This window comes from Drosophila suzukii, chromosome 2L, assembly GCF_043229965.1.
Source record: "Drosophila suzukii chromosome 2L, CBGP_Dsuzu_IsoJpt1.0, whole genome shotgun sequence".
In the NCBI taxonomy this organism is placed as follows: Eukaryota; Metazoa; Arthropoda; class Insecta; order Diptera; family Drosophilidae; genus Drosophila; species Drosophila suzukii.
This window is the reverse complement of record NC_092080.1, coordinates 17,495,727-17,521,464: the sequence shown is the minus strand read 5'-3', so window position 1 is coordinate 17,521,464 and position 25,738 is coordinate 17,495,727. Positions and strand designations below refer to the sequence as shown.

Sequence of the window (25,738 nt, the reverse complement as noted above, 5' to 3'; positions counted from 1 at the left end):
TCCGCTGTCAGTTGGCGGAAAATACGCGAATCGAGCGGACGTTACACCTTTAGCGGAATTTACAAAAATATTACCTATACGGCTTATCAATGGCCTTTAAGTTGTGGGAGCGCTTTTCGCAGGCGGACAATGTGTTTCAGGCCCTGCGACCCCTGACATTTATTTCGCTCTTGGGGCTGGCTCCATTTAAATTGAATCTAAATCCACGAAAGGAGGTGCAAACATCCAAGTTTTCCTTCATCGCCGGTATTGTGCACTTTCTGTTCTTCGTCCTGTGTTTTGGTATCTCGGTGAAGGAGGGTGATTCCATTATTGGTTACTTCTTTCAAACGAATATCACCCGATTGGGCGATGGAACACTGCGTTTGACAGGCATCCTGGCTATGTCCACCATTTTTGGCTTCGCCATGTTCAAACGACAGAGATTGGTCAGCATTATCCAAAACAACATAGTGGTGGACGAAATATTCGTGCGACTGGGCATGAAGCTGGACTACCGAAGGATCCTGCTGTCCAGTTTCCTGATATCCTTCGGCATGCTGCTCTTCAACGTCATCTACTTGTGTGTGAGCTATAGCCTCTTGGTGAGCGCCACCATATCGCCCTCCTTTGTGACTTTCACTACCTTCGCCCTGCCGCACATCAACATCAGCCTGATGGTCTTCAAGTTTCTTTGCACCACGGACTTGGCGAGGAGTCGGTTTAGCATGTTGAACGAAGTGAGTGTCGAGGGATTTTTATCCGGTTGTTCTTATAAAAATATACACAATATGCTATTGAAAAAGAGGAAAAGGATATTTATTAATTGAACTGTTCAATAGTGAAATGTTTATTAAAAAATGTAAAAGAATACATTGAGAAGAAAATAATCAAAAAGGTTCAGCATTTTGAACGAAGTGAGTGTCAAGGGACTTTTTCCTTTTTTCTCATAAAAATAGAGACAATATGTTATTTAAAAAGAGGAAAAGGATATTTATTAGTTGAACTGTTTAATAGTAAAATGTTCATTAAAAAACAAAAAATATTAAAGAAATATATTTTAACTCACAATGATTACTTTTGCAAATTTTGGTATCTTGTCGCCTGCACTGATAAAAGAAGGAGTAAGTTCACTAATTTTATCTCAATTACAAATTTTTGATTCGGTTTTCCTTCATTGTTTTTGGAATATTATTATTTATAAAAAATATCAGGTGTCGCACAGAAATCACTTTAGCGCCATAACTTACGCTTGATATTCATACAATTTTTTGCAACATATCCAATAATACTTACCTTACTTAAATTTTATCAAAATAAAAAATTCTATTAAGTAAGTTTTGTATTTAGCATTTTTTTTTTTTCAATGTGGAAATAATTATCATTAATTAATAATAATCACATGTCCTTCTAATAAGTAAACTTAAACAAGATTGACATAATTTTCCCAAATTTGACGTTCCTATCACTGTTATTACTTATTTGACAGATCCTCCAGGATATTCTAGACGCCCATATAGAGCAGAATAGCGCTTTGGAACTATCCCCAATGCACTCGATTGACAATCACAGGCGTTATTCCCATCGCCTGCGAAATTTAATCAGCACCCCGATGAAGCGGTACAGTGTTACCTCCGTCATACGCCTGAATCCGGAATACGCGATCAAACAGGTGTCCAACATCCACAATCTCCTCTGCGATATTTGCCAGACCATCGAGGAGTACTTCACTTATCCCCTGCTTGGAATCATCGCCATATCCTTCCTGTTCATTCTCTTTGATGACTTTTACATTTTGGAGGCTATTCTGAATCCCAAGCGATTGGATGTTTTTGAGGCCGACGAATTCTTCGCCTTTTTCCTGATGCAGCTTATTTGGTACATAGTTATTATCGTACTAATCGTGGAGGGCAGCAGCCGTACTATTTTGCACAGCAGCTATACGGCCGCTATAGTTCACAAAATCCTGAATATTACCGATGATCCCGAGCTTAGAGATCGACTTTTCCGACTCTCATTACAACTTTCGCATAGAAAAGTTCTTTTCACAGCCGCAGGACTTTTTCGTCTGGATCGCACACTGATATTTACCGTGGGTTGATAATTAATAAATTATAGAATTTGTTTATTAATATTATTTTTCAGATTTCAGGCGCTGCTACTTGCTACCTCATTATCCTCATCCAGTTTCGATTTACGCACCATATGGATGATACCAGCTCCAATTCAACAAATCAACTACATTCTATTCATCTTGGCGATTTATAAATGGCTTTTGTATTGCATATTTTTTATGTTTTGTATGTCAGTGTTCAAAAATCTTTCAAAAATGCTTTGAAATATAATCAACTCAGTTTTATTCTTCAAGACCATTAAATATATTATAATAATATGAAATAGATCATTTATATTTTTTGATTCCTTTGAACCTTAGTCTTATGTTTCGAAATTGTGTTTCTTAATTTTGGAACTTTCTTTTCAAGTTTCTGACCTTTTTGGAGTTTCAGAGGAACTTCTAAATTTTGCATATTTTATTCGGAGTTGTTCATCTTTCATTCAGCTTTAGACGTTTCTTTTGGAGTTTCTTACCTTCTTTCTGAGTTTCATACCCTTTCTGAAAGGACTTTTCTGCTGGAATGTTTAATAAATTATATATATTTAATAATTCTTCAATACCATTAAATATATTATAATAATATAGCATAAATTATTTCTTATTTCTGATTCCTTTGCATTTTTTTTTTATGTTTCGAAATCGTTTTTCTTATATTCGGAACTTTCTTCTCAAGTTTCAATGCTACTTTTAAAATTTTGCATATTATATTCGGAGTATTTTATATTTAATTCAGTTTTAGACCTTTCCTTTGGATTTTTTGACGTTCTTTCTGAAGTTCGGATCTACTTCTTTCCTTAGGGGAATAAATACGAAATTTAAACACAAAGTCCGAAACAGGTTTGTTACGTTGCAGTTTTTTAACGTAATCGTAGCGTTAGCCGATGAACGGCATAAAGCTGGTTGCCATGTCACCCTCTCTGCTGACTGACAAAAGCTGTTTGAAATTCAGTGGAATGGCCATTGTTGCCCGAGACCCAATTCGAAGTTAAGGGATGAGTTGACCCACTTCCGCTTGCTCCACTTGTCAACATTGCAACACAATCTGCAGCGGTAACTGACCCCTGACCCAACTAAACGCTAATCCCAGTGCGCACGCCATGTGAAAGGCGGCAGAACACTAATCCAATAAAGGAAGTCAGCCTGAATACGCACTGAAGCAACGACATCTGTTTGGTTTATTGCCTCAGCCAGCTCCGTGGGTGGTTTTTTTTATGCTTATTGTCCGGGAAGTTTTTGGCCCAATGATAGGCAAAATAAAGCCAGTTGAAACTTTGTTCGAATGGATCGCCTGCCGATTTACGCAGCTTACAAGTGTATGAGGTTAGTCGTGCATGTTTGGCGTTCTGTTCACCCAGTGCTAATCATCTCGATTAGCCGCATTGATAAGGCTTCGACAATTTGTTATCAATTTCGGTTTCTGCTTTACGATTTGTTTACTTTTCCACACGCCACCCGTTTCATATGCGAAAATCCGTTCGACTTACGAAAACCCAAGTGCATTAGATTTCCCATTCGCAGATTGTGACTTTGCCTAATGTGACCTAGTTTAATCTGCATTTTATAAGCTTGCTTGAGTTTTATTCTTAAAATATTAATAACTATGTTTTACGTTGTTTAGAATATACCATGCTTCAAGTTTTTAATTTTTTTGAGGTGTGTTACATTGCTTTATCAAAATCCATATAATGTAATAGCACTTCTTTATCGGTATTTTGATTAAAAGTAAACGGGTGTGCACTTGTTTCCTTGGTTTTTAATAGTATAATAAACCAAAAACATTTTTAAAATTTGTTGTTAGAAATTGCCCTACATTTTGTTGTGGTATTTTTTACAATAATTTCGAGAGTAATACTATAATAAGCCAAAAACAATTTTAAAATTGCACTACATTTAGTTGGGGTATATTTTACAATAATTTCGAAAGTTAATACTGGAATAATAAGGAATACAGATTAAGGTATTTTTTACAAGCTGTTTATACAGTTTAAGTGTTGACATAAGCTAAAATATAACTTTTTATATTTAGAATATTATTATTATTATTATTATTGAAAGATATTTCTGAATTATCAAAAATAGTCATAGCAATGATAAGGAGTATAAGGATTTTTTTTTGTATTTTAACAGTATCTATGTTTAGTATTTACCATGAGTGGATTATCTTTTTTTTTTAATTTTCGACAGAAATTGTGACACTGTTGTTATGGATCATTCCTTCTCCTAGATGCACTTTACAGTTTAGAAGTCATGCTCGCGTTTCAGATTACATATAGTTTAATTCAAAATTCAATGACAAAACTATGGAAAGCCTGAAGCGCAAATTAACCCAAACACCCACTCGCACACTCGCACACACGCACACTCGCACACACACCATTTCTCGGATACTCGGAGCTCTTCTCAAGCCCATTTCCATTTCCATTTCCCTTTCCATGTGCCGCACTTGACTGACATTCATCGGCCGCAGCGCAGAGACCGCTCCGCTCCGCACCGTACCCCCGCCCCCGCTCCGCTCCCGCCGCTCTCCGGCGACGCTGCTCGCGGTCCGTTCGCCGAGAGTCCGCCGCACAGTCGCATCGAAGCCGCCGGGCAAAGCGGTACCATTCTACGGACCTTTCTCGGGACTTTCGCGTCCATTTTTCCGGCCTCTGTGTAAAGTAATCCTCCGCGTGCTCAAGCCGTGTTTCCACATCCTTATCAAGTTTCAATTGCCTCGCAAGGATAACCGAAACACGAAAAAAAATTCAGATTGAAAAACAAAACCGTGATTTGTTTCTATTTAGCAAATAATAGTCAAGTGAGTGCCTTTAAAGAAAAACAAAGGAAATTTGGAAAACCTGGGGAGGAACTCCTTTGTAAATATCACAAATATCACGCAATTTCTTTGCATTTCCCCACTGGCCAACTCATTTAGTTTTGGCTTGATTTGGCTTAATCGCCGGCAGACTTATTAAGATTACAGACCATTAAATGAAATCAACTTGAAAAGAATGAAAAACAGTCGCCAGACATAATATAGATGTATATATATATATGTATATGTAGTGTCAACCCATATTATACATTCTTTTTGTGTTTATATTGGCTTTGTGTGGCGTTTCTCTTTGAAGAAATAAGAGTGCCGGAATGCAAAACAAAGGGCTTTCAGCCTCGGCTACCGGACGACCTGTTGATTGTGTGATTAATGTTCTAAAATTAGTCGGGCGACTTGACAACCCTTAGTGGAAACAGCTGCTCAAGAAAATATTAAGCATACGACCCGTTGACTAAGATAAGCCCAAGAATAATCCTTAGCAGTTATACTTCTTTTGTGAGCAATCAATTTATTTAATTTGCTTTCAAAATAAAATAGAGTGTTTTAGAAGCACACTTACTCAACTGAATGGGCCTTCTTAAAAATAATAAAATATCAAATAAAAAAGACCTCGTCGATAAAGAATTTTCCAGAAAAAATAAACTGCAATGTATTTATTTAAATAGAACTCGTCAATGAAAAAATTTCTTGAGTCTTTATAAAAGGTTGTATTTAAAAAGGTTGCTAAATTCAATAATTTGTCGAGATAAATTGAGTTTTTAGTTATTTTTATAAGCTTTCTAAATAAATTATAGCTAAATAATTTTAGACTGCACAAAACAATATTTTACAAAAATATTATTTATTTAAAAAAATTTACTTTTTGAAAACGAATCTCATGTACGACCTGTTGATCATTTAAGGTTCAAGTCAATTAAGAGTTATCTTTTTGAAACTAATTGCAGTTGCGTGTACTTTTATAAACCAAGGAATGTTTTTTGAAGAGTTCGTGTAACCCTGGCTGACTTTATAGTTTATTGTTAATAATTATTTATATTTGTTAATAGGTAATTCTATATTTTAAAGACAAACATTAGTTTCTTAGGGTAATCGTTAAACAAACAGCTGCTCAAAATCCATTGACTAGAATTTGAATTAATTGCTCACTATTTGCATGTATTAAACAAATTTTAACTCAATAGGTAAATATTTTTTTAATTTTAAAAATATGTATTTATATTTTCTTTGTTGTCTGCGAAGCTTTTTCATAACCGAAGAAGTTTCTCATGAATCTTCGTGCTACTTGCTAATTGAATAATCAATATATTCAACAAATTTGTGAATCCTCAATACAAACAGCTGTTCCACGGCAAATTACTCATACGCCCCGTTTAAATATATTTCAAGTTTATGGAAACTGAATTTGTTAGCCACTAAGTCCATTGGAATTTGCAATAATGTTTTAGTTAAGAATTCAAACAATCAATCAATTAAGAAGTCAAAAGGGCTCAAAACAACTTCAGTGACTCAGCAAGCTCTTTACTAATGGAAAACAATTTTAGAACGAATTCAAATTCTACTGAATTGAAAAACTAAAGTACAAAAAGCTTGCGTATACCTTTTAAAATATCAAACTTATTTTTGGATTCGCACGCCCAATGGGACGACACACTGTTTGCAAATTACCAACACACAAAATCTTTATTTATAGTTTTTGGCTTGGGTTATAATCATTCGAGTATTTCCGTACTGAAGGCTGCGAAAATTCAGTTACATGCCGATAGCTCATTATCAAAGAACTCACCCGAGCAAATGCAAATTAGATGACTGTTTACATGACGCGGTTTTAGCTTTACGAACTGCGTCGAATCTGTGACTTGCGGTTTCATCTCAATGGCAAGTTATGTGGTCAAAAGCTGTTGGAGAACAGCAGAGAAAATTGAGAAGGTGCTGATTTGGTTTACATCAAAAAGACGATCTTAACGTGTCACGTAACTAACCCTCAAGACTTCCGACTTATAACAAGTGCACTTGCACTAATTAAGTGTTAGCTTATCGAAATGACACTTTACTACATTTCTAATTTGTTTGCCCTTTTCAGTTAGCATTTTTATGGAAATCTTCACAAATCGTTGCGAAATATATTCACTTTCCCAGTGACTTAACTTCGAAGTTCAATGGTCCCAGCTTATTTGCATAGAATATGAATAAAGCGATCAGTGGAATCATAAAAATGCTAATATAAAAGATCAAGAACCAGAGAGAAAGGCACGAGTTTGCTTAATTTAATAATGAATGAAATATCTCGGGCAGCAGAAAATTTTAAACTTAATTAAAGACAATTATTCAGTGTTGAGGCTTAAGGCTTGAATGGAAATTTTCAAGGAACCTGTTGTGCACTGAGGGAATGATTTATTATTCAACATACTTAAAAAGAATAATTTTTTTTGTGTATGTAAAGATGAAATTGCTTTTTTCAAGCCAAATATTAAAGATATTTAGAGTTGTTCTTGTTCTAATTGAATTAAGTAAAATATGCGGGATGAAATCTATGTGATGCACCTGTCCAACGTCCATTCCAATTAAAACCCACTCCAGAACAATTGTGAAGACAATAAAAAGGCGCCGACAAATGCTCGACAGGCATTCATCATTCAAAAGACATAATCATATCAATTTACCAGACACCAGAACTCAGCTGACACGCTCCCGAATAAGCATATATAAATGGGTATATATATAGATTCGTGTTCGTATTCATGTGCAATAACGTAAAGTGTCAAAGACCCAACCATAGCTCACAGTGGGGTCAATTGATAGACTCAATTATGACGATATATCACAGAGATGCCAACCGGTCTCATATGTACATATGCAATATTTATGCTGAAAAAATACATGGTGATGGGAACTCTGGCCAGATTGTTCGAATAATTGTCAGGGGATGGGTTCTCGATAAGCGATAAGTGCAGTGCAGTTCAATTTCCTCAATTATCTGTGGCTTCCTCATGGCTCTGTTCACCTAGGAGTTCAGAATCCCCTTATCGGGCCACAGTAAAAACACCAGACGTGCGGAAAATGGCTTTCCCTTTTGAAATTTAAATACTTATTCTCCCTTTTCAATATTAGTCATGTGATATTAAATCAAAGATCACATATTTCTCACCCGATTACATAGTCCACCGTTATACGTGTTACTTGTAATTTCATTTGATAATCACCTATTGCACATATAGCTTAGAGCGAAGCTCAAAACTATCATAACTAATTAAAAAACATCATCGCAGAGTGTCGGGTGAAGCTTTGTAATTATCACCACTGATACGGGCTTGACAATACTTCTGTATATATTTACCGGGCTACAGTAATATTCTACATGAGTGTAAACAGCAATTGAGAGTCACGCTTTGCTTAAATTGATTCAATTATATTGATAAAAATAGACACTATGGGAATTCGTCACTCAATAACGTGTTGCGTTTTTGCATTCTCTCTCTATTCGATTCTTTGTTGGACCTTTCTTTGTTCGCCATATTACAGTAATATGGGTTTTAATACATTGTAAATACGAGATTTGATTTTACATATTATTAGTTTAATCCAGTGGTCGGCAGCGGCCTATCTAGTGAGCATAGGGAAGTGTTCTGCCCATCCTCTGCTCGCTCACGTATAACGTACATGTTCGTGTGACTTCGGCATGGGTCTTCGGGTCATTTTTTTCTCAACTTCGGCTCGCTTTTTTGTTGCTGCGGCAGAGGATCTCAGTGCAAAGCAGAGAAACGTCTCGCTTCAGCACGCCGCGCGCAAACTTCGTGTTTGTTACACTCACACTAATGCAAGGCAAACTTGTGATGGTATGTGTGTGCCGACCACTGGTTTAATCTCTTACTTGTAAGGCCTAAAAGTAGGCAAATGTATTTAGCCTTTTCAAAAAAGTGATCTTGGTATTATGATCATACCAAACATAAAAATCTTAAAAAAAATAATTAATAATATATACCTTTTTATTATTTTAATCTAAGTTATTAAAAAAAAAACTCATATAATAAAAATAAATTTTTAAATAATTCCAAAAGCAAACAAAAAATCTTAAAATATTTAAGATTATCTCAAATATTTATTTTGTATACTTTTTTACTGCATTTATGAATGTCACCCATTTGATCTATGTTTATATGTTTTTAATTCTAGTAGTCTGTTAATTTGTCCAACTGTATTATTATCTTGCATATCATTACAGGGACCATTAGATATCCCCACAGCTGCCCAGCGTGAGCCATGCCAACACAAAATAGCGCGATGTGGGGCCAAAAAAGCAATCGCAAGTTAATTATCGGCGTTTTCGGCTTCTGTCTGGGACTATTTGGCATATTGTGCGGAATGTTCTGGGTGGACCTGTTCGATTGGATCATGCAGAAGGTAATCCCAGTTCAGCCCTATGTGTTAGCCCGGCCAGCTGCATTCGATTAGCGGCTAAAGCCAATTGAGAGCCAAAGAAAAGCAGCCGCCTCTCAATTGGCCCGAGTCAGAGATCGAGGAAAACTCGTTGAGATTTTCAATTAATTCTAATTGGTACTTGCGCTCTTCGGCAGGAAATGGCTCTGGCCCCCGACACACGTGTCTACGACAACTGGAAGAGTCCCCCGATGGATCTGAGTCTGGACATCTACCTGTACAACTGGACAAATCCTGAGGACTTCTATCTGGGGTCGGAGAAGAAGCCGCGGTTCGAGCAGCTGGGTCCCTATCGATTCACCGAGCGGCCCGATAAGGTGGACATCCACTGGCATCCCGAAAACGCATCCGTAAGCTACCGCAGGCGCAGCTTGTTCTACTTCGATGCGGAGGGCAGTAACGGAAGTCTAGACGATGAGATTACCACCCTCAATGCGGTGGCTCTGGTGGGTACCCAAAATATGTTATAAGAAATATTAGTAAAACTCAAAATCAATTCAATAACTTAATAGTTGATGCTCTAAATACAGTTATAAATGTAATAGCATTAAATCTAAGGGCTACTTAAAAATATGTTCCAAGGTTTGAGATACAATTCTAATAACACTGTTTAAAGGAAAACTAAATCCTTTACACAGATTTTCAAAATAAATTAATACCTAAATTGCTCTAAAAAATGTAAATTAAATTCGTTGACCAGAGTATTACGAATTTCCATTTTAAGACTGGCAAATATCTTGTATAAGTATCATTAAGTCCCAAATGTAGTGTCGAACACTTTAAGTTGAATTTTTTAAAACAGTTCTCACATAATAACAAAGGTTTCTTAGGTTTTTTTAAATTTATTTTTATGGACCAATTTTAAAATTTTAAAAACAGTTCTCACATTGGTTTATCATTTATAGTAACAAAGGTTTCTTAGGTTTTTTTTAATGTATTTTTTTGGACCAAAATCTTGAGAACAAAAGTCAAGTTATGAAAGATCATAAAAAATATTCTTAATTTCAAATCAAGTAGATGTTTGCCAAATCTCTTTAGGTCTACTAGAAAATATCCCTATATATATATAGGTATTTACTATAGACCCTTTCAAAGGCCAAATCAAGTAATTTAGTTGCCTATAATAACAAATTTTTTTTAGTCTGCAGCTGCCACTGCCAAACACTGGACGTCGGTTAAGCGTTCCTTGGTTGACGTTGGTCTCAAGATGTACAATGCCGAAATGTCCGTCCAAAAAACGATCGACGAACTCCTCTTCACCGGATACAACGATGCCATGATCGATGTGGCCATTGCAATGCCCATTTTCGGTGACGATGTGAAGGTGCCATTCGATAAATTCGGTTGGTTTTATACGCGCAACGGAAGCGCCGATCTCACTGGTGTATTTAATGTATTTACGGGCGCCGATCATTTGTCCAAATTGGGTCAGATGCACGCCTGGAATTACCAGGAAAACACTGGATTCTTTAGCTCTTATTGCGGCATGACCAACGGATCCGCCGGAGAGTTCCAGCCACAGCATCTCAAGCCCGGCGACAGTGTCGGTCTTTTTACGCCGGATATGTGTCGCACGATTCCGCTGGACTATGTGGAAACGCTGGATATCGAAGGACTACAAGGCCTCAAATTTTCTGGCGGCCCTCGATCTGTTGATAATGGTGAGGTTTGATATAATCATTACATGTTTTGCAGACCACCAGCTTCAAAACATATGCGTCGAATTTTAATTGGAATCGTTTTTTAAAAATGCGTTTTTCAGCGATCTTTAGTATTATTAGATATTAGAAATTTAGTTTTGAGGAGTCAATACATATTATAGATGTCGGATTTTATTTGAAGTCGATTTTTAAAAAAGTGTTTTTCAGCGATTTTTTATATTATTCGATATTGTAAGTTTGATTTTAATGAGTCATTATATAATCAATTTGTAATTGTAATTGTAATCTGATTTTGTATAAAAAGATTTCAAATGAAATCCAACATTTATCTATTAGATTGACACGAGAAAGTTTTAAGCAGCTTAATAGCTATCACTAGATGGCTTATATATGTTCTGAAATATATACCTATAAATTTTGGAATATTCTAAAAACGTGTGTAACAATCTGTTACTAACAATAGAAAATTTTATTTATTAATATATTTGTAAAAATAATGTTATATGTGATAAACCCCACTAACAGAGATAATTTTATTTCAGGCACCCTGTATCCCGAGAACCTTTGTTTTTGTGGTGGCCAATGTGTTCCCTCGGGCGTGATGAACATCAGCTCCTGTCGCTTTGGATCTCCAGTTTTTATGTCCTATCCCCACTTTTTCAACGGAGATCCGTATTACGTCGAACAGGTAGAGGGAATGAGTCCTAATCAGAAGGATCATGAATTCTATATGGTGGTGGAGCCAAGTACTGGAATTCCCCTGGAGGTGGCCGCCCGTTTTCAGGTCAACATGCTTGTGGAGCCAATCCAGGGAATCAGCCTATACTCAGGAATACCTAAGATATTTTTCCCACTCATATGGTTTGAACAAAAAGTGAGAATCACTCCGGAGATGGCTGACCAATTGAAGGTTCTCCCGGTTGTCCTGATGTCCGGACAAATCTTCGCCGGAGTTTGCTTGGCGATTGGCATAATACTCCTCTGCTGGGCACCAGTTCAGAATTTATTATCTACTTGTCAGAATCGTAGATACGATCTGAAGACTCAAACCAAGACTAACGGCCAGTACAAAAGTCGCTCCCAATTCTCCAGTGCCGAGGAACTCAAGTCCAAGGCCTCTACTTTGGCCTGCGAAAAGAGCGTCAAAGGATCTCCGGACAGTTCGCCGCTACTCGAAAAAAGCCTGAAGCCAACTATAACCAAATCCCAGACGGGTGAAAGTGTGGCCACTGCATCCACAGCCATCAGCGACAATAAACAGGATTGAACAGGACCATCGCATCCACGCCATCTAGATAGTTAAGCCGTCCTAGTGCTTTAGTCGTAGTTCATAGTTTAGAGACACTCTAAAATACCCAACTAAAACTTGCAAGCATTCCCGTGCCTATGCCAAAGATTAGATAGCCTCCGAAGTCGAACCATATGTGTATGTGGCTGTCTTCGCTTAGCTAACGAATACTCTTTTTACATTCCTTAGTTGTTAGATATGTTTTGTATTAAAATGTTTTCTTGACCAATAAATATGTGTCAAATAAAATCTGTAACTATAAAAAAACCGATTTATTTTCAGGGGATTATACACAGCGATCTAAAGGGGTGCAAGTTAACACTAATTTGGAATATCCCAATCTCCGCTTACCAATCTGTGGAAGCTCTATTATAAAATAATAAAAAGCCTTGCGATTATTTTTAAAATAATTTTTGAATTTGATTTTAAAGTTTTCTTTCCCTTATTTTCATTCAGCGTCCATTTTAAATTTTAACAACAGTTGTTTTCTAATATTTTTTATTTAATAACAATATTACAAAATGTTTAGTACAAATGGTTTCAAGTTTAATGCTTTGCTCATGAGCTTGAATCATGAGCTTCCGAATTATTGTAAACATTTTTCTGAACCTTAAATTTTAAGGGCAAAAAGACTAAGACTTAACGTACGACAATATTTGCAATATCACAAATGACCCAACTTACGTTACTAAAATACAAATCGAAAAGGGGAATTGAGGATTTGGTGGACTTGGGGATAGTTTGGCGTTGTTCTTGTACTATTACTTCTTCATTTTGTAGCCCTCAGTGTAACCATAGCTGTCAGCCACTGGAAAATATATACAAATTATTTAGAATTTACAATTCATATAAAATTTATAGAAGTGGCTCACGTTCATAGTCCTTGGAATAGCATTCGAAGAATTCTCCCAGGAGTTTACCAGGTGGCAGTTCCCAAGTGGCAGAACCACCGTATTTGGGAGGCAAGGCACTGGCCTCGATGTGAGAGATCAGGGACTTGTAGTCCTTGCCATGGAAGAAGATCTGAAAAATAAGAAATAGCTATGAGAAAGGATTCTATAACTTTCATATTTTATGAAAACTCACCCTCTTGCGCAGCTTTTCGCGAATGAATGGCTTGAATATGGCAAAGAGCATGTTGAATATATATGAATTATTCACAATGTGAACTGCCTTCAAACGCATGCAGATGCATTCTTGAATATAATCCAGCATCATGGCGGCAAATGACGGTGTAAATTGTGTAATGTGGCTAAGTGGCAGACCTGTAAAAAGGTTAATATGGGTCAATTAAATTGTATAATTGGTATTTAATGGGAAGACTTTATTACCCTCCATATCGATAATGACAACGGCGCCGCAAATTTGTGAATAGGGCTCCACCATGGAACCCAGAACAGTCAACTGAATGCCACGGAACAAATCCACCAGGGGCACTTGGGATGGCTTCCACTTTTCTATAAGAAACAGCTCATTTAGATATTTTACAAATTTGGGTTAATTAGTAAAACTTACTGCCGGCTTCTAACACTAGAAGACGACGACCGTGTTGGTCTCTTTGAGGCAGCAAATTCAGAATATTGGCCTCAAAAACGTTTCTCAACTTGCTGGGGATTATGTTCTCACAAGCGATTCCGTACTTCAGTTTCATGTGATAAAAGTTCTTGAGCTGTAAATATTAAAGAGAAAAACATTTTTAGAACAATATTGAAACATAACGAAAGCGGATAGTTAAAGAACATATGTAACGAATGTAAGTCTTAATTGAATATGTACAATGAAAATATAGTATCCTAGGTATACCTTAATTAGATGCCATTGCAATGGTACATATCATTTACAATTATATATGCTTGTTATTATTTGATTATTCTTTTAAATATATTTTAAACCGCGCTATAGCTACCCTATAGTACCATTCATCGCTCTTAATGCAGTAAATCACTGCAAAAAGATCATCACCGCGCGCTTTTTCACTAGTGGATTTGTATCAAAAGTGGTGATGGTTTTAGCATAGGAATGCCCTACAAATTCAGCACTGCACAAAATCTGGCACAAAGGCATCAACTTTTCAACGCCTTTCTAGCTCCAAAGAAATTACATTTTCAGCACCTTTTCAGCACTATAATATTTTAAGACAGATATCGACTGCGTGATGATTTTGTGCCAGTGCTGATTGCGGAACTGCAAGGTATAAACAAACCTCTAAGCCTTACAAATCATAATTTTAGCATTTCTGGTGTTTTTTTTATCAAGTATCGCTTACTCTTTTCAAGGCACTTTCTGGATAGTAATGGGTGGGGCGCAGGAACATCATCATGTACTCATCATCCATCGGCAGGTTCAGGTACTTTTCATCTAGTAAGGGTAAGAAATATTTATATAAATAAATGTAATAAATTACTCAAAATCCTTGACTTACTCTGAATAAGTTCCCTGAGATCCTTGATGGCCTGCTCCTTGACACCGGGCACTTCCCTCAGCTCGTCCTGCGCCTTCTTCAGGGCCCATTCCGGAGCTGGATCCTTCTCCATGCGGATCCGTGCCGAACCCAGGTCAATGTAGGGCAACTGCTGCTCATCGTAGCTAATGCACTCCGCCTTGCCCATTGTGTGGATGTGATGTGATATGAGATCTGAGATCTGGACTCCGTGATCGAACTGCCGCTAGTTGTTCACCGGTTCAGGCTGCGAACGAGAATGATATTGTTTTGGTCTCGACTCAAACATTTTGAGTGGTTTGCCAACCATTTCCTCAAAGCGATTGGCACAACTGGGTTACTTCCGCAGCTGGGCCAAAACCGAAAAGCAAAAAACAAAAGCAAGGCAAAAGCAAAAGCGGCAACAGTTCAATGCCTCGCTCCAATGGAAACTGTTAAATATATTCGAGCTCGTTGATACAAATATATATGTATGACTCAAAGCCGATCTTCATTAGCCAAAGTCGCCGAAAAATCGCCACAACGGAAGAAGAGGCCGCCGGTCAAACAGGTAAATATAAATATAGATATAGATAGACTGATAGACAATAGCGCCCAAAACTGGTCGCAAAACGTGCGTCTGGCGGCAAAAAAACAGTGGATACCCTCACGGCAAAGGTTATAGAAATACGGTCAGGGCGTTGCTGAACTTCTTGGGTCATGTATCAAAATTTTTAGAGCCCCAGATATCTTAACGGAATTAAATAATATATCCGTTTTAAATTTGATGCAATTTGCATGAGGTTATTTAATTAAAAAGTATAATAGTATATTTTGAGTATTTATGAAGGTATACAAAATAATATATTGGTTTTTTTGACTGTTGAGTAGGGATTGGCCTATTTTAAAATACATAGAGTATAAGAATCATTCAAAACATATTACCAAACAACTTTTTTTCATCAGCTTGCATGCGTATACGTAATATCATCGTACTTTTGCTAATATTAATGCGGAATATATAAAACCAGACGTCTTCTAAGGGTCTACGCTCTTCAGACATTCTTTTTTTCTAAAAAAAATATTTTTATTTTCTGTCTATACCAGCTGATACGTGTCCCAGACGACTTGGCAACACCTTGGCTAGCAAAACAAAATTGGAAAAACGCGGCCCGATGACGTAGCACTTGTGAGCCGGCGTTGATCTATGTGCCCTGTCATGAAGGACTTGACAATGGCACAAAAAAGTCGAACTCGATGTCGAGAAGCCAAAGAACGTGGTCGAGTGAGCCGCAGAGTAGTGCGAATCGGTGCTGGCCATTAAATCTGATTTACTGCTGCTCTTATGATTCCAAGCAATTAGTAAGTTTTTTTGATATTCGATTTTTGTTGTGCGGTCAACGCGAATGAAGGTAAAAGTCAAGGCCAAGAGCGGAGATTGTTGGATTATATTATTGTAGATTGAAGCCGAAAACTTGAAAAACCTCATATGGACATAGGTGCTCGTCATTCTGGCAATGTGTCGCTGGTTTTATGATTTGCGTTGGCTTCCAGAAATTTCGTCAATGAATCTTGGGTAATTTATGCCTTTATTTATTTTGGGCCTTTTGTGTTTGGCTTGGTCTTTGGCGTGGAGTTCAACAGTCCATAAAGTTATGCGCATACTAATTCGTTGGTCAATCTTGGGTTCGGGTGTTGTAAAATCCAATTAGATTAGAAAAATGAGTGACAGAAAATTTGGGCGTGACATGCGAAAAATATAAAATACGACAACTAAATGTAATCTTAATATTGAGACAATTCCGCACAGGTTTCGTGAGTAATGGTAATTGCCAATTACCCGCACGCAAAATGTCAAGTAAATTACTTTAAAAAAAAGGGTTTATATCATGTTATAAGGCTTCAAAAATATCACAAAAACTTGTGCAATTTTCTAAAGTTTTAACACTCCATTCGAGTTAATTTGTTTGTCACAGTTAAACTAAATGTGCAATTTAATAGGGAAGCAAAGTTCTGTTTAGCGATTGTCACCTCATCTAACAAATAGAGAATGGGTGTTAATTACAAGGAAATGATCTTTGACCAATGACTTAATATTATTCTCTTAGCGTTTTTTCCATTTAGGGAATTTAAATTTAGTCACTCAGGGTACCCCAATATGGACTCATTGTGAATCAGCAGTTGTTAAATCCGGTTTTTATCGATCCTAAAGATTTTATATATGTTCAAAAGGGAGTTGTTTTTTGCCTTGAACTAAACTTGAACTTTCAAGATGATACCCTTTGGCTTAAAATAGTTCTGTTTATACAAAAATGGAAAAGGAAATGGAACTAAAGGAATGAAATTAAATTAAATTTATAAAAAGAGAAAACCGATAAACAATTAACTTACAATAACCAGTTCCTACGAACCTTGGTTTTACTATCTACCCCAGGTCATCGTTTGCATCCTTGAAATGATCCTTCGGGTTTTTATCTTTTAAACTTGTTTAACCAGTAACAATTATACTTTTATGGAAAGTCAAGCTAAAACAAGATTCTTGTGATTCTGGCAACGTAAGAAGTCATTTATTTATAAACTCGCTTAGCAAACAAAGAATATTTTTCCATAGGATTTGTCTTTTTTAAACATATGTATTTTAAGAATAGACCTGCATTCAGGTATAAAGCAATTAACAAAGTAATAAATTTTACCAAATTTACATTTTGAGATACGAAGCAAGCAATGATTAACTTTAACTGCTGTTTGAAATTTTTCGCAGTAGTACTTACTAAAAAAGTCGTCGCAACTTTAATAAGTAGGAATTTTGTAATCTTCAATTTTAATTAAAATCAGGAAAATCGGACTTAATAACTACTCGACCCGCTTTTAACAAGCTTGATTGTGAACCCTGTCTATTTTTTATGACCCACAACATTGTACTACGAACCCAACCTCCCGGATGTGCTTTTGGCAGAATCTGATGTTTTCATTGGGGGAAACCTCCACCAGAGTCGATCAAAGTCTGACGTAAGAAAATAATTACCTCTGTACACCCAGAGATATAAATTTAATAGCTGGGATTATGTGCCCCAACTTCACCTGCCTCAAAAAGTGATTCCACTGGGTATTAACTCACTTTATCTGGCTGAACTTTGTGGCCTTTCACTAGCCCCAACCGAATTGAACTGAGGCCTTTTAATTTCTGTTACTTGAAAGCGGAAATTGTAGCCCCGAGAAACAAAGTATAGTTGAATCATAAGAGAATAATCCCAGTAGTCGGTTTGCGAAAGCTGATAACTGGTATCGCTAAACAAAAGAAATGAGAACAAAGAAACATTAAAATTCAGTTTAAAGTCTAATCGGGTTATGTCCACCCATATAAACGATCGATTAGTGTATACAGATTAGCAAACAACAGAAATAATCCCGAAAACAACTGCTGTCTAATCGATTCCATGTTAACTGCCGGCTTGTTAAGTGAATAAAATCTAAATCAACGTGGTTTAAAAATACAACAAAAAATGCACTTTATTCTCAGAGCCAACATGATATGCATAAATAAACAAGTCATATGAAAAATGATCAATACCATTAACTAGCTGGCTATTAAATGCAAATTACATTTTTTCTCATTTATGCATTTTTAGTATTTTGCAGCGATTGTCTCGCCGCCACAGATGACGAAGCAATTGTTTAGCTAAGGCCAAATAAATAAAAATAGAAAATCCGAAGCTTTTAATACCCTTCACTCAAAAAGTATACCAGAGGTTGTATTAAAATTCAAGTATAGATTAAAGTTTAAATAATTTACAGACTGTACTTTACAGTTTTATTTCTATATTAAAGAGTCTATAACTTAGAGATGTGGTATTAGACGCATTTTTTTCAAAATTAATACTTTGAAAATAATTAATTTAAAACTCATCTTATCGACGCCAAATAGTGTAGAATTAATGTAACAATAGTAGCTTTTCCGTGAATATTTTTTCAGTCTTGGGAACTTAGCAGCAACACGATTTCAACAGCTATGGTAAATCGTTTACCATTAAAATTATTTACCGTGAAAACGAAAAGATATAATTATGCGCATAAAAAATATGATATTTTATTAAATGTTTTAGATATGCATTAAAACTGATGATCTTACAAATTGAATTACTTACACAAACGACTATACTTAAGCAAAGTGAAAAATACATGTTCATCGGACTGACTATCTGATTAATCCATCAAAGCCGTTACATTAACAAAGAGTTTATTAAAACTGGAACACCTGAGCTATAAACTAAATGATTAAGATAATAAAATGCCTGCAACTAGCTTCAATATCAACTCAGTCTTGCCCCTGACTCCTAAATGGGTCAATCCAGTTTACGATTACTGTATATATAGCACAATGTCAACTTCGATCAAAAGTCTAATGCATATCTCGTGGCTTGCATATCAATCTATTTCGCGAAGTAGGCGATACTATTTTTGTTGTAAAGATTTAAACATGTGCGATTCCCATTTGCAATTAGCCGGTTATAAGCCAATCAATGAAAGTGATCAAAGCATTAAATGCAAATTGGACTCTATCTAGCTGGAGACAGGGGAAAATCCAGAATTACCAGTTAAGGATAGAAAATGACTTTTAATCTTATACAAAAGTTTCAGTAATTGTCAGAATACTTATTATTTTCTTATGATTTCCATTTTATAAAATGAAGTTCTAGAAATAGTTATAACATACCACATTTTATATATTGAAAAATGTATTTATAGTTTTAAATGTACTAACGAGAATAAAAATTGTCTATAAATATTTCACTTTAGATTGTGGCAATGATATTTAATTTAAAATAAAAATGTATTTGCAATAATATTTTTACTAAGCCTCTCATTAACATTCATTTTTATTTATTAAACATTAAATTCGGTAAAAAAATATATTTATATACATTTATATATAAATGTTTAAATTTAAATTTTTTTAATTCAATGCTGTGCGCAACTAAAACTACATTTTTTGTAAAACATGATCTGGGCCAACAATAAACAAATAAGACTAAAGTATGCCTTAAACATTACCAGTCGGCACCTGAATTTCTTGGCTCACCCACTGAACCGGCTCGTCAAAAGATAAATAAATACTCGACTCGAATGATTCTCGAGGAGCAGGAATAGCCGGTTTCGATTTCTTTCACAATGCCAAAATCAACCGACTCGATCGTACGGCTATAAAAATTCGCCTTCAGTTCCAAGTACGATGGCCACTTCTGTGTTCAGAAATATGTAAATTTCCAGATTCAATAACGGCTCTTTGTATATTTTCGCAAGTCTCTGGTATCCTATCCTTCACTTGACAAAATGTTAACAGTTTAAGCAAATTTCGTGCCAACACACACACACGATCGACGGAAAGATGTTTAACTGGTTTTGAGTTCACTTATTTTTTTGGTGACTCTTTGTAATCCCCTGTCGACTGAGAACCACAAGGTCGTTAATAGTGTCGAGATATAGAATTATGCGGACTTTGTAATGCTTAGGTACATGGGTGGTCTAAACAAGTTGACCAAATATCACGTCTAAAGGCTATATAAATCGAGGCAAATCATTATAAAGCAGCCAATGTTTTGGTGTCATTAGAGCAAATGCTTTAATTGGCCGGTGGATCGGCTGATTGGCGCCTGAAATATTTATGAACTGCGACCATCGATCCCGTGAATCAACTAAAATTAAAGTCAGACGGAGCGGGACAAAAGATAGCCACCAATGCCGGGTGCAAGTGGGACGGCCACATGATGCGACAATTTGCATTTCAATTGTGTTACATTTGCATGCATTATGAAGGTGACAGTAGAGCCACGTTAAAGAGGACGAAATATCAGACACCACATATATCAGCATGCATTTAAATGATCTTGATGATTGCTAGACAGTAAAGCAAATATATATTTCCACCAATATTGATATATTTTTTTATTACATTTTTGTACTACTTCTTTTCAATTACTTTTTCAATTACTTGTAATAGATACAAATTTAATAACCTCCTTTTTTTGCAAATTGAATTTCAATTTTATAACCCCCTTAAACCATTAAAAAATATTTGTAATGGCTCATTAGTTTGTACCACCCCTCCAACTTCACACCATTAAAATAGTTTTAAATTACCACACTCAAACCCCGTCGCACAATTGAGCTGTACATAAAATGCCTAACCCCAAACGACACTGTAACCATTTTGTTCCATTATTTTGGCTCACTCGAAACTACTTCACTTGCCACAGCATAACACCTCTTCAACACATTTTCACACACACTCAGAAAATGGTGTAATATACCAGCCGCCCGCTCATCTGCCTTAGGCAATTCCCACTTTACTTAACAGTATCCACACAGATATTATCAGCTACCGAAGATCAGATTATGAATGGGTAGTACTCGGGGATATGGATGTTCAATGGGGAGGGGTTTTTCGGAATCGAAGCGCACGCGCTGACGAAATGCAGTCAACGTCAGCAGCAAAAAAAGGTAAGTGGTAATTGTTTTTATGGCCAAAAGCATGAGAGCCGTAAGTTGCTTGTGGCAGGTAAGCTGGGTAGTCTCGGTAAGCCAGGTGGAGGCAGAAAGTGTGTCAACGTAGCCGCGCATGCGCATTGCCCAAAGGCAAAAGTAAAATCAAATCTACAAAGGCAAGTGCCCAAAATGTGCTTTCTATGAAGCATAATGTTAACGCAACTTACCGCAAAAATATACACACAAAATTATAAGGCTCAAACAGTACGGAGTATTTGTTTTGTTTTTGGCAAAGTTAAAATTAGAGATTACACGTTTCACTGTAGACGAACTTTTGCAATTGGCCAAAAAGGCAGCGGAAGAGGAGGTGGAGTTTGTGGGGGGTGTGTTCGATTTTTTTGTTTTGCAGGCAGGACGCGAAAATGCAGGTGCGAATCTTGGCGGAATAAAAGCGAGAAATGCGGCGACGTCTAAATCGCAACGCGGTCAAAACAACTCTGAGGTTGAAACCGCTCTCGAGCTCTCGTTATTAATTAACTGGCCAAGTCGAGCTTGACAAAAAAAAACGGCAATGGCAATTTTAAACAAAAATAGAGAGCACAATAAAAGCTCTCTCTGTCTCTCTGAAGGCCTTTACCAGCACTACCTAAAGCTTCATTTAAGACCCACAAAACCCAAAAAAAAGCTTTTACTTTAAGATACCAACCCCCAGTTGTTGCAGATAAATCCAAGCCACCTTAAGGAGTTATTTTTTCAAAAATAAGTATTTTATTTTACCACATCTAAAATTATACGGAACTATTTATCTGAATTGCAAAACATTTTCTTATTTTAAGAACAAATATTTTTACAATTTTTACTTGATTTATTTAGTTGTTGCACTTTTTAAATGCAAATTCTTTGCACACGAAATCCTTTAAAAAAAAATATATAGAGATATAAAATATATGTTTATTATTCAAACGACTTCAGGTCTAATCCAATATTTATAGTACTAAACAAAATAAATGTTTATATTATTACTAATTTGGAAAACCTCCATAAAAAAAACAGCTTGTACAATTCAATACAAATAATGAACGTTTGCTTCTTTTGGCTCCATTTTTAATTTTCTTAATATATTATTTTTTAATCTCAACATATTTTCGATATCATGTAAAGTACGTCTGCTGTATCCTTTTAACATTTTCAAATTACTGTCCCCCTACTGGTTTTTAAAATGAAAAGTATCAGTACCGAAACGATATGTTTCTGATAATATTGTAATTCCCATCTTAATTTTTGTATATTTTTATAAAACGCAATTTTGAACATAAATTAGAGTAATAATATATTTTACTTCATTTTTGAAAAATGTAAAAATCTTTGTACGTAAAGTAAAATGAAAATACTACTTTTAAAATTTTTTAACACCGGCTGGTCTCTTAAAGCGCAGCTTTTTAAACCAAGGAAATGAACCTCTAAACTTTTAAAGCTTCGACTTCTTGCCTTTTTTACAATCGGTCGAGCAACAATAAACTTGTTTTTATCAGCTAATATCAGATCGTGTTAATCTATCAATTAGCCAAGGCAGAAGCCCTGGGGGGCGAACTTTACCACGCTTCAATAATTCCATTTACTTTTGCCTCTATTACGTGCTTCGAGTTTTGCTGATTTCAGCACTCGAAACTGGAGTGCTCAACTTTCTTTAGCCAAAGTGAAGGCCACCGGGTGAAGTTCATCGCATTTGTTCTTGGCCAATTCTTGTGTTTTTTTGGCCATGCTTGCAATTTTATATTCTTACCCAAAAACCATATTCATTATCATTGAAGCTGATAAACTAAACATTTTTTGGCTATCGGGCTATCTAAATTATGGCAGTATTTGGGGAAAAAACGGAATGCTATAAAGATAATGACCACGTATTGAGAACCAAATAGCTTGTTGATTAATTACCTAATGTTATTACATAAACGGTTACGTTAAGATACTTTGTGGATACAAATGAAAGCAATGTTTTTTTTTGGCTATTATTCTTAAAAATGCATAATAAGAAATTACTATTTAAAATAATTTTAAAACCTTTTATATATAATTATATATTTATATTATATATATTATTATTATACTTACAAGCAGTTAATAAGTCAGCAGAATAGCATGCATTACGTATACGCAATGTTTACATACGATGAATGTTTTATAATTTATATGGTCATTAGAATTTATATTCTATATGATTTATTTATCTTTAGTTGTATAACTTAGTAATCAGCTACAAAATATTTGTATTTATTATGTTTTGAAACTTTTTTTGAGTGATCTTTAAAAGTTTTGAACATTTTTTGTTTCTAATACGTCAAAAATGTTAAAGATCAAAAGCATTCCTCCTTTTGTCTAATAAAAATACTTAATGCGAACAGAAACAAATATAATAATCGTAAAAACTTAAAGCCTATTGTTAATTACCTTAAATTATATGTCACAGAAGAATAGACTTGGACTGTAACTGACCTCACCAGGCAGCTACAAAAGTATTCTCAGAAACTTAAGATAGTTCTCTCAACCTAGTCCATAGGTCAACTTAAATATTTTCAAGTGTTTACGAATCGCACAAACTTGCAAATTTTAATATTGGTTTACTTTTATTTTTTCGCCATTTTCAAAAATAGTTAAGCGATTATGCATCAGTGGTTTTCCAAAGTAAGTATTTTCGTAAAGCTCATGTTTCATCACAGATGACACACATTTGTTGACTTTAGCAGCAAATTGTCGTTCTGAGCACTTTCGACGTCAGCGATTACTGGAGGATCAAAGTCGAACTCGGAAATCAGCTCAATGTATGCCAGGGTGGGTGAACTTCGTCCGTTTGAGTAAATGGTGTTTTGTAAGACATTGATCAATGGTATGCTCTATTAATTAAGTGCACTTTGTGCAGGTGTTTCTCTGGTAATTTAAGATATCTTGTTACTGTTACTCACCTGTCAAAGTACTAGATTTTCTCCACATGTTTAAAGTTCAAATAAAACAGTGACGATTAAGTATACCTATCTTCCTTTATTTAAACATATGTCATAACTTAGAAGTACACTATCTTGACCTTATCGCTAGTAAAAGGGAAACACAAAAAGCCTTCTCAGCTGGGGATTTTTAACTTATCAACGGAAGCCATGGAATATAAGCATGATGTACATCATCAATATACACTGCATATCTTGCGATTAGCTTTAAGAGGGCTATATATAAATATTTTTAGCCCATTGGAATAGGCTGTTTAATAAGTCGTTCGCATTTGTGTTCAATAGTTCTTGCGATAAGCTATCCCAAAGCTATATACCCTTGATTAGGTGTTAGCTCGCGAATCATTCTTTAAAAGTAAAGCCACGGATTGTGATCATGGTATTTCAAGTTGATTTGAATGACTTACATAAAAATATTATAACCTCAATAAATCTCCAAATTTTAAATTAGTGAAGCTCTTTTAAGAGCACTATTAAGGCTGATTGTATTTTTATAAGTAAGTTTTATAATGCAATTTTTTATTTTTTTGGATTTAAGGTATTATAAATATTTTAAGAAAAAACTAAACATTTTCTCTGTATCTTAAACCACTGTGTGAAATTCGCTATATGCAGTTTTCCTAACATCTGTAGGTTTCAATATAAGTAAGTTAATCAATCGCTCGTCTATTATTTCTTGGCAAATAAGACAGATATCGATCCTGAACACTCCTAACAAATATCTGAATCTTTTAAACGCATTTAAATGCTCATCAACAGTAGCAAAACAGAAGCTCGATAAACCAGCTGATGCAGCACCAATAGCAGTATCAATATAAGCCAGGAAGAATGAATTAATAAGCTCGGCAACTTAGTAACAAAGAAGTAAAAACAATAACAAAATCAAATCGTATACTTGAGCAAAATCGAAAACAGAGAAACAACAACAAAAAAAGTAATGGGTTGACGACTACGTTGAGCTTCGACAACAAATCGTATCAAGAATGAAGACTTTGCCCTGTGACTACACTATATGGCAGTTGTATAAAACAGTAATTCTTACGTGAAGGTACAGTGGTTTATCAAAGAAATGAACTAGTCATAAATAAATTATTAAATTAATTAATTTAATAAAAAGCAATTCCAAATTTTTGATTATAGGACCAATATAATATTTTAATATTTAAGTAAATATTCTTAAAAACTTTTTGAAACTATATAATATTTCAAGAATACATGTAAGAATTTGTACATATCAACTTAGTTTATATTTTTATAAATATTATATAGAACAGTTGTAATATTATTTACATTAACTTTTATAATAAAAGTGTATACAATTAACAAACAAAGTAAATGAATTAATAAATACATTATGAAATTATTTAAAGTTGTTTTTTCTAGTGTCCACTGTATTTGTAAGGAAACACGTATAAGTCGATATTAGCAAAGGGGGCAACAAAATGGTTTTGTGTTTGGGACATGAATTTCAAAACAAAGACCCGATCACGTACCAATAATAACAATATGAAATGCAGCAACAAAAGCGGTTAACAATGATAACG

General features: G+C 35.3%; 3 protein-coding genes and 1 long non-coding RNA gene across 6 annotated transcripts; 2 read left to right on the top strand and 2 right to left on the bottom strand.

The window, feature by feature from the left end:
- Window positions 1-23: 23 nt before the first annotated feature.
- Window positions 24-2,247, top strand: Gr28a (Gustatory receptor 28a). The gene is made up of 3 exons (XM_017081882.4): window positions 24-719; window positions 1,469-2,071; window positions 2,125-2,247. Exons 1-3 carry the CDS (start codon window positions 90-92, stop codon window positions 2,245-2,247), a joined length of 1,356 nt encoding a protein of 451 aa, XP_016937371.3. The 5' UTR covers window positions 24-89.
- Window positions 2,248-4,658: 2,411 nt separating this feature from the next.
- Window positions 4,659-12,564, top strand: santa-maria (scavenger receptor acting in neural tissue and majority of rhodopsin is absent). The gene is made up of 5 exons (XM_017090251.4): window positions 4,659-4,892; window positions 9,130-9,308; window positions 9,482-9,790; window positions 10,486-11,005; window positions 11,548-12,564. Exons 2-5 carry the CDS (start codon window positions 9,168-9,170, stop codon window positions 12,270-12,272), a joined length of 1,695 nt encoding a protein of 564 aa, XP_016945740.2. The 5' UTR covers window positions 4,659-4,892; window positions 9,130-9,167; the 3' UTR covers window positions 12,273-12,564.
- Window positions 12,565-12,782: 218 nt separating this feature from the next.
- LOC108021609 (alpha-tocopherol transfer protein-like) lies at window positions 12,783-21,724 on the bottom strand. Of its 3 annotated transcripts, none has more exons than XM_017090404.4 (8): window positions 21,423-21,724; window positions 14,716-14,980; window positions 14,560-14,651; window positions 13,809-13,962; window positions 13,625-13,750; window positions 13,380-13,558; window positions 13,166-13,316; window positions 12,783-13,101 (listed from the first exon to the last, which is right to left on the bottom strand). In XM_017090404.4, the coding sequence occupies exons 2-8, from the start codon at window positions 14,900-14,902 to the stop codon at window positions 13,055-13,057; spliced, it is 936 nt and encodes a 311-aa protein (XP_016945893.1). In that variant the 5' UTR covers window positions 14,903-14,980; window positions 21,423-21,724; the 3' UTR covers window positions 12,783-13,054. The 3 variants fall into 3 exon arrangements, with proteins under 3 accessions (XP_016945893.1, XP_065718990.1, XP_070853333.1); XM_065862918.2 differs by lacking the exon at window positions 21,423-21,724 and adding an exon at window positions 17,831-17,949; XM_070997232.1 differs by lacking the exon at window positions 21,423-21,724 and adding an exon at window positions 17,738-17,755.
- A 1,840-nt stretch (window positions 21,725-23,564) lies between these two features.
- On the bottom strand, window positions 23,565-25,285 carry LOC136116536 (uncharacterized). The gene is made up of 2 exons (XR_010653496.2): window positions 24,156-25,285; window positions 23,565-24,086 (listed from the first exon to the last, which is right to left on the bottom strand). It is a non-coding gene; the product is annotated as an uncharacterized lncRNA (long non-coding RNA).
- Between the last annotated feature and the right edge of the window lie 453 nt (window positions 25,286-25,738).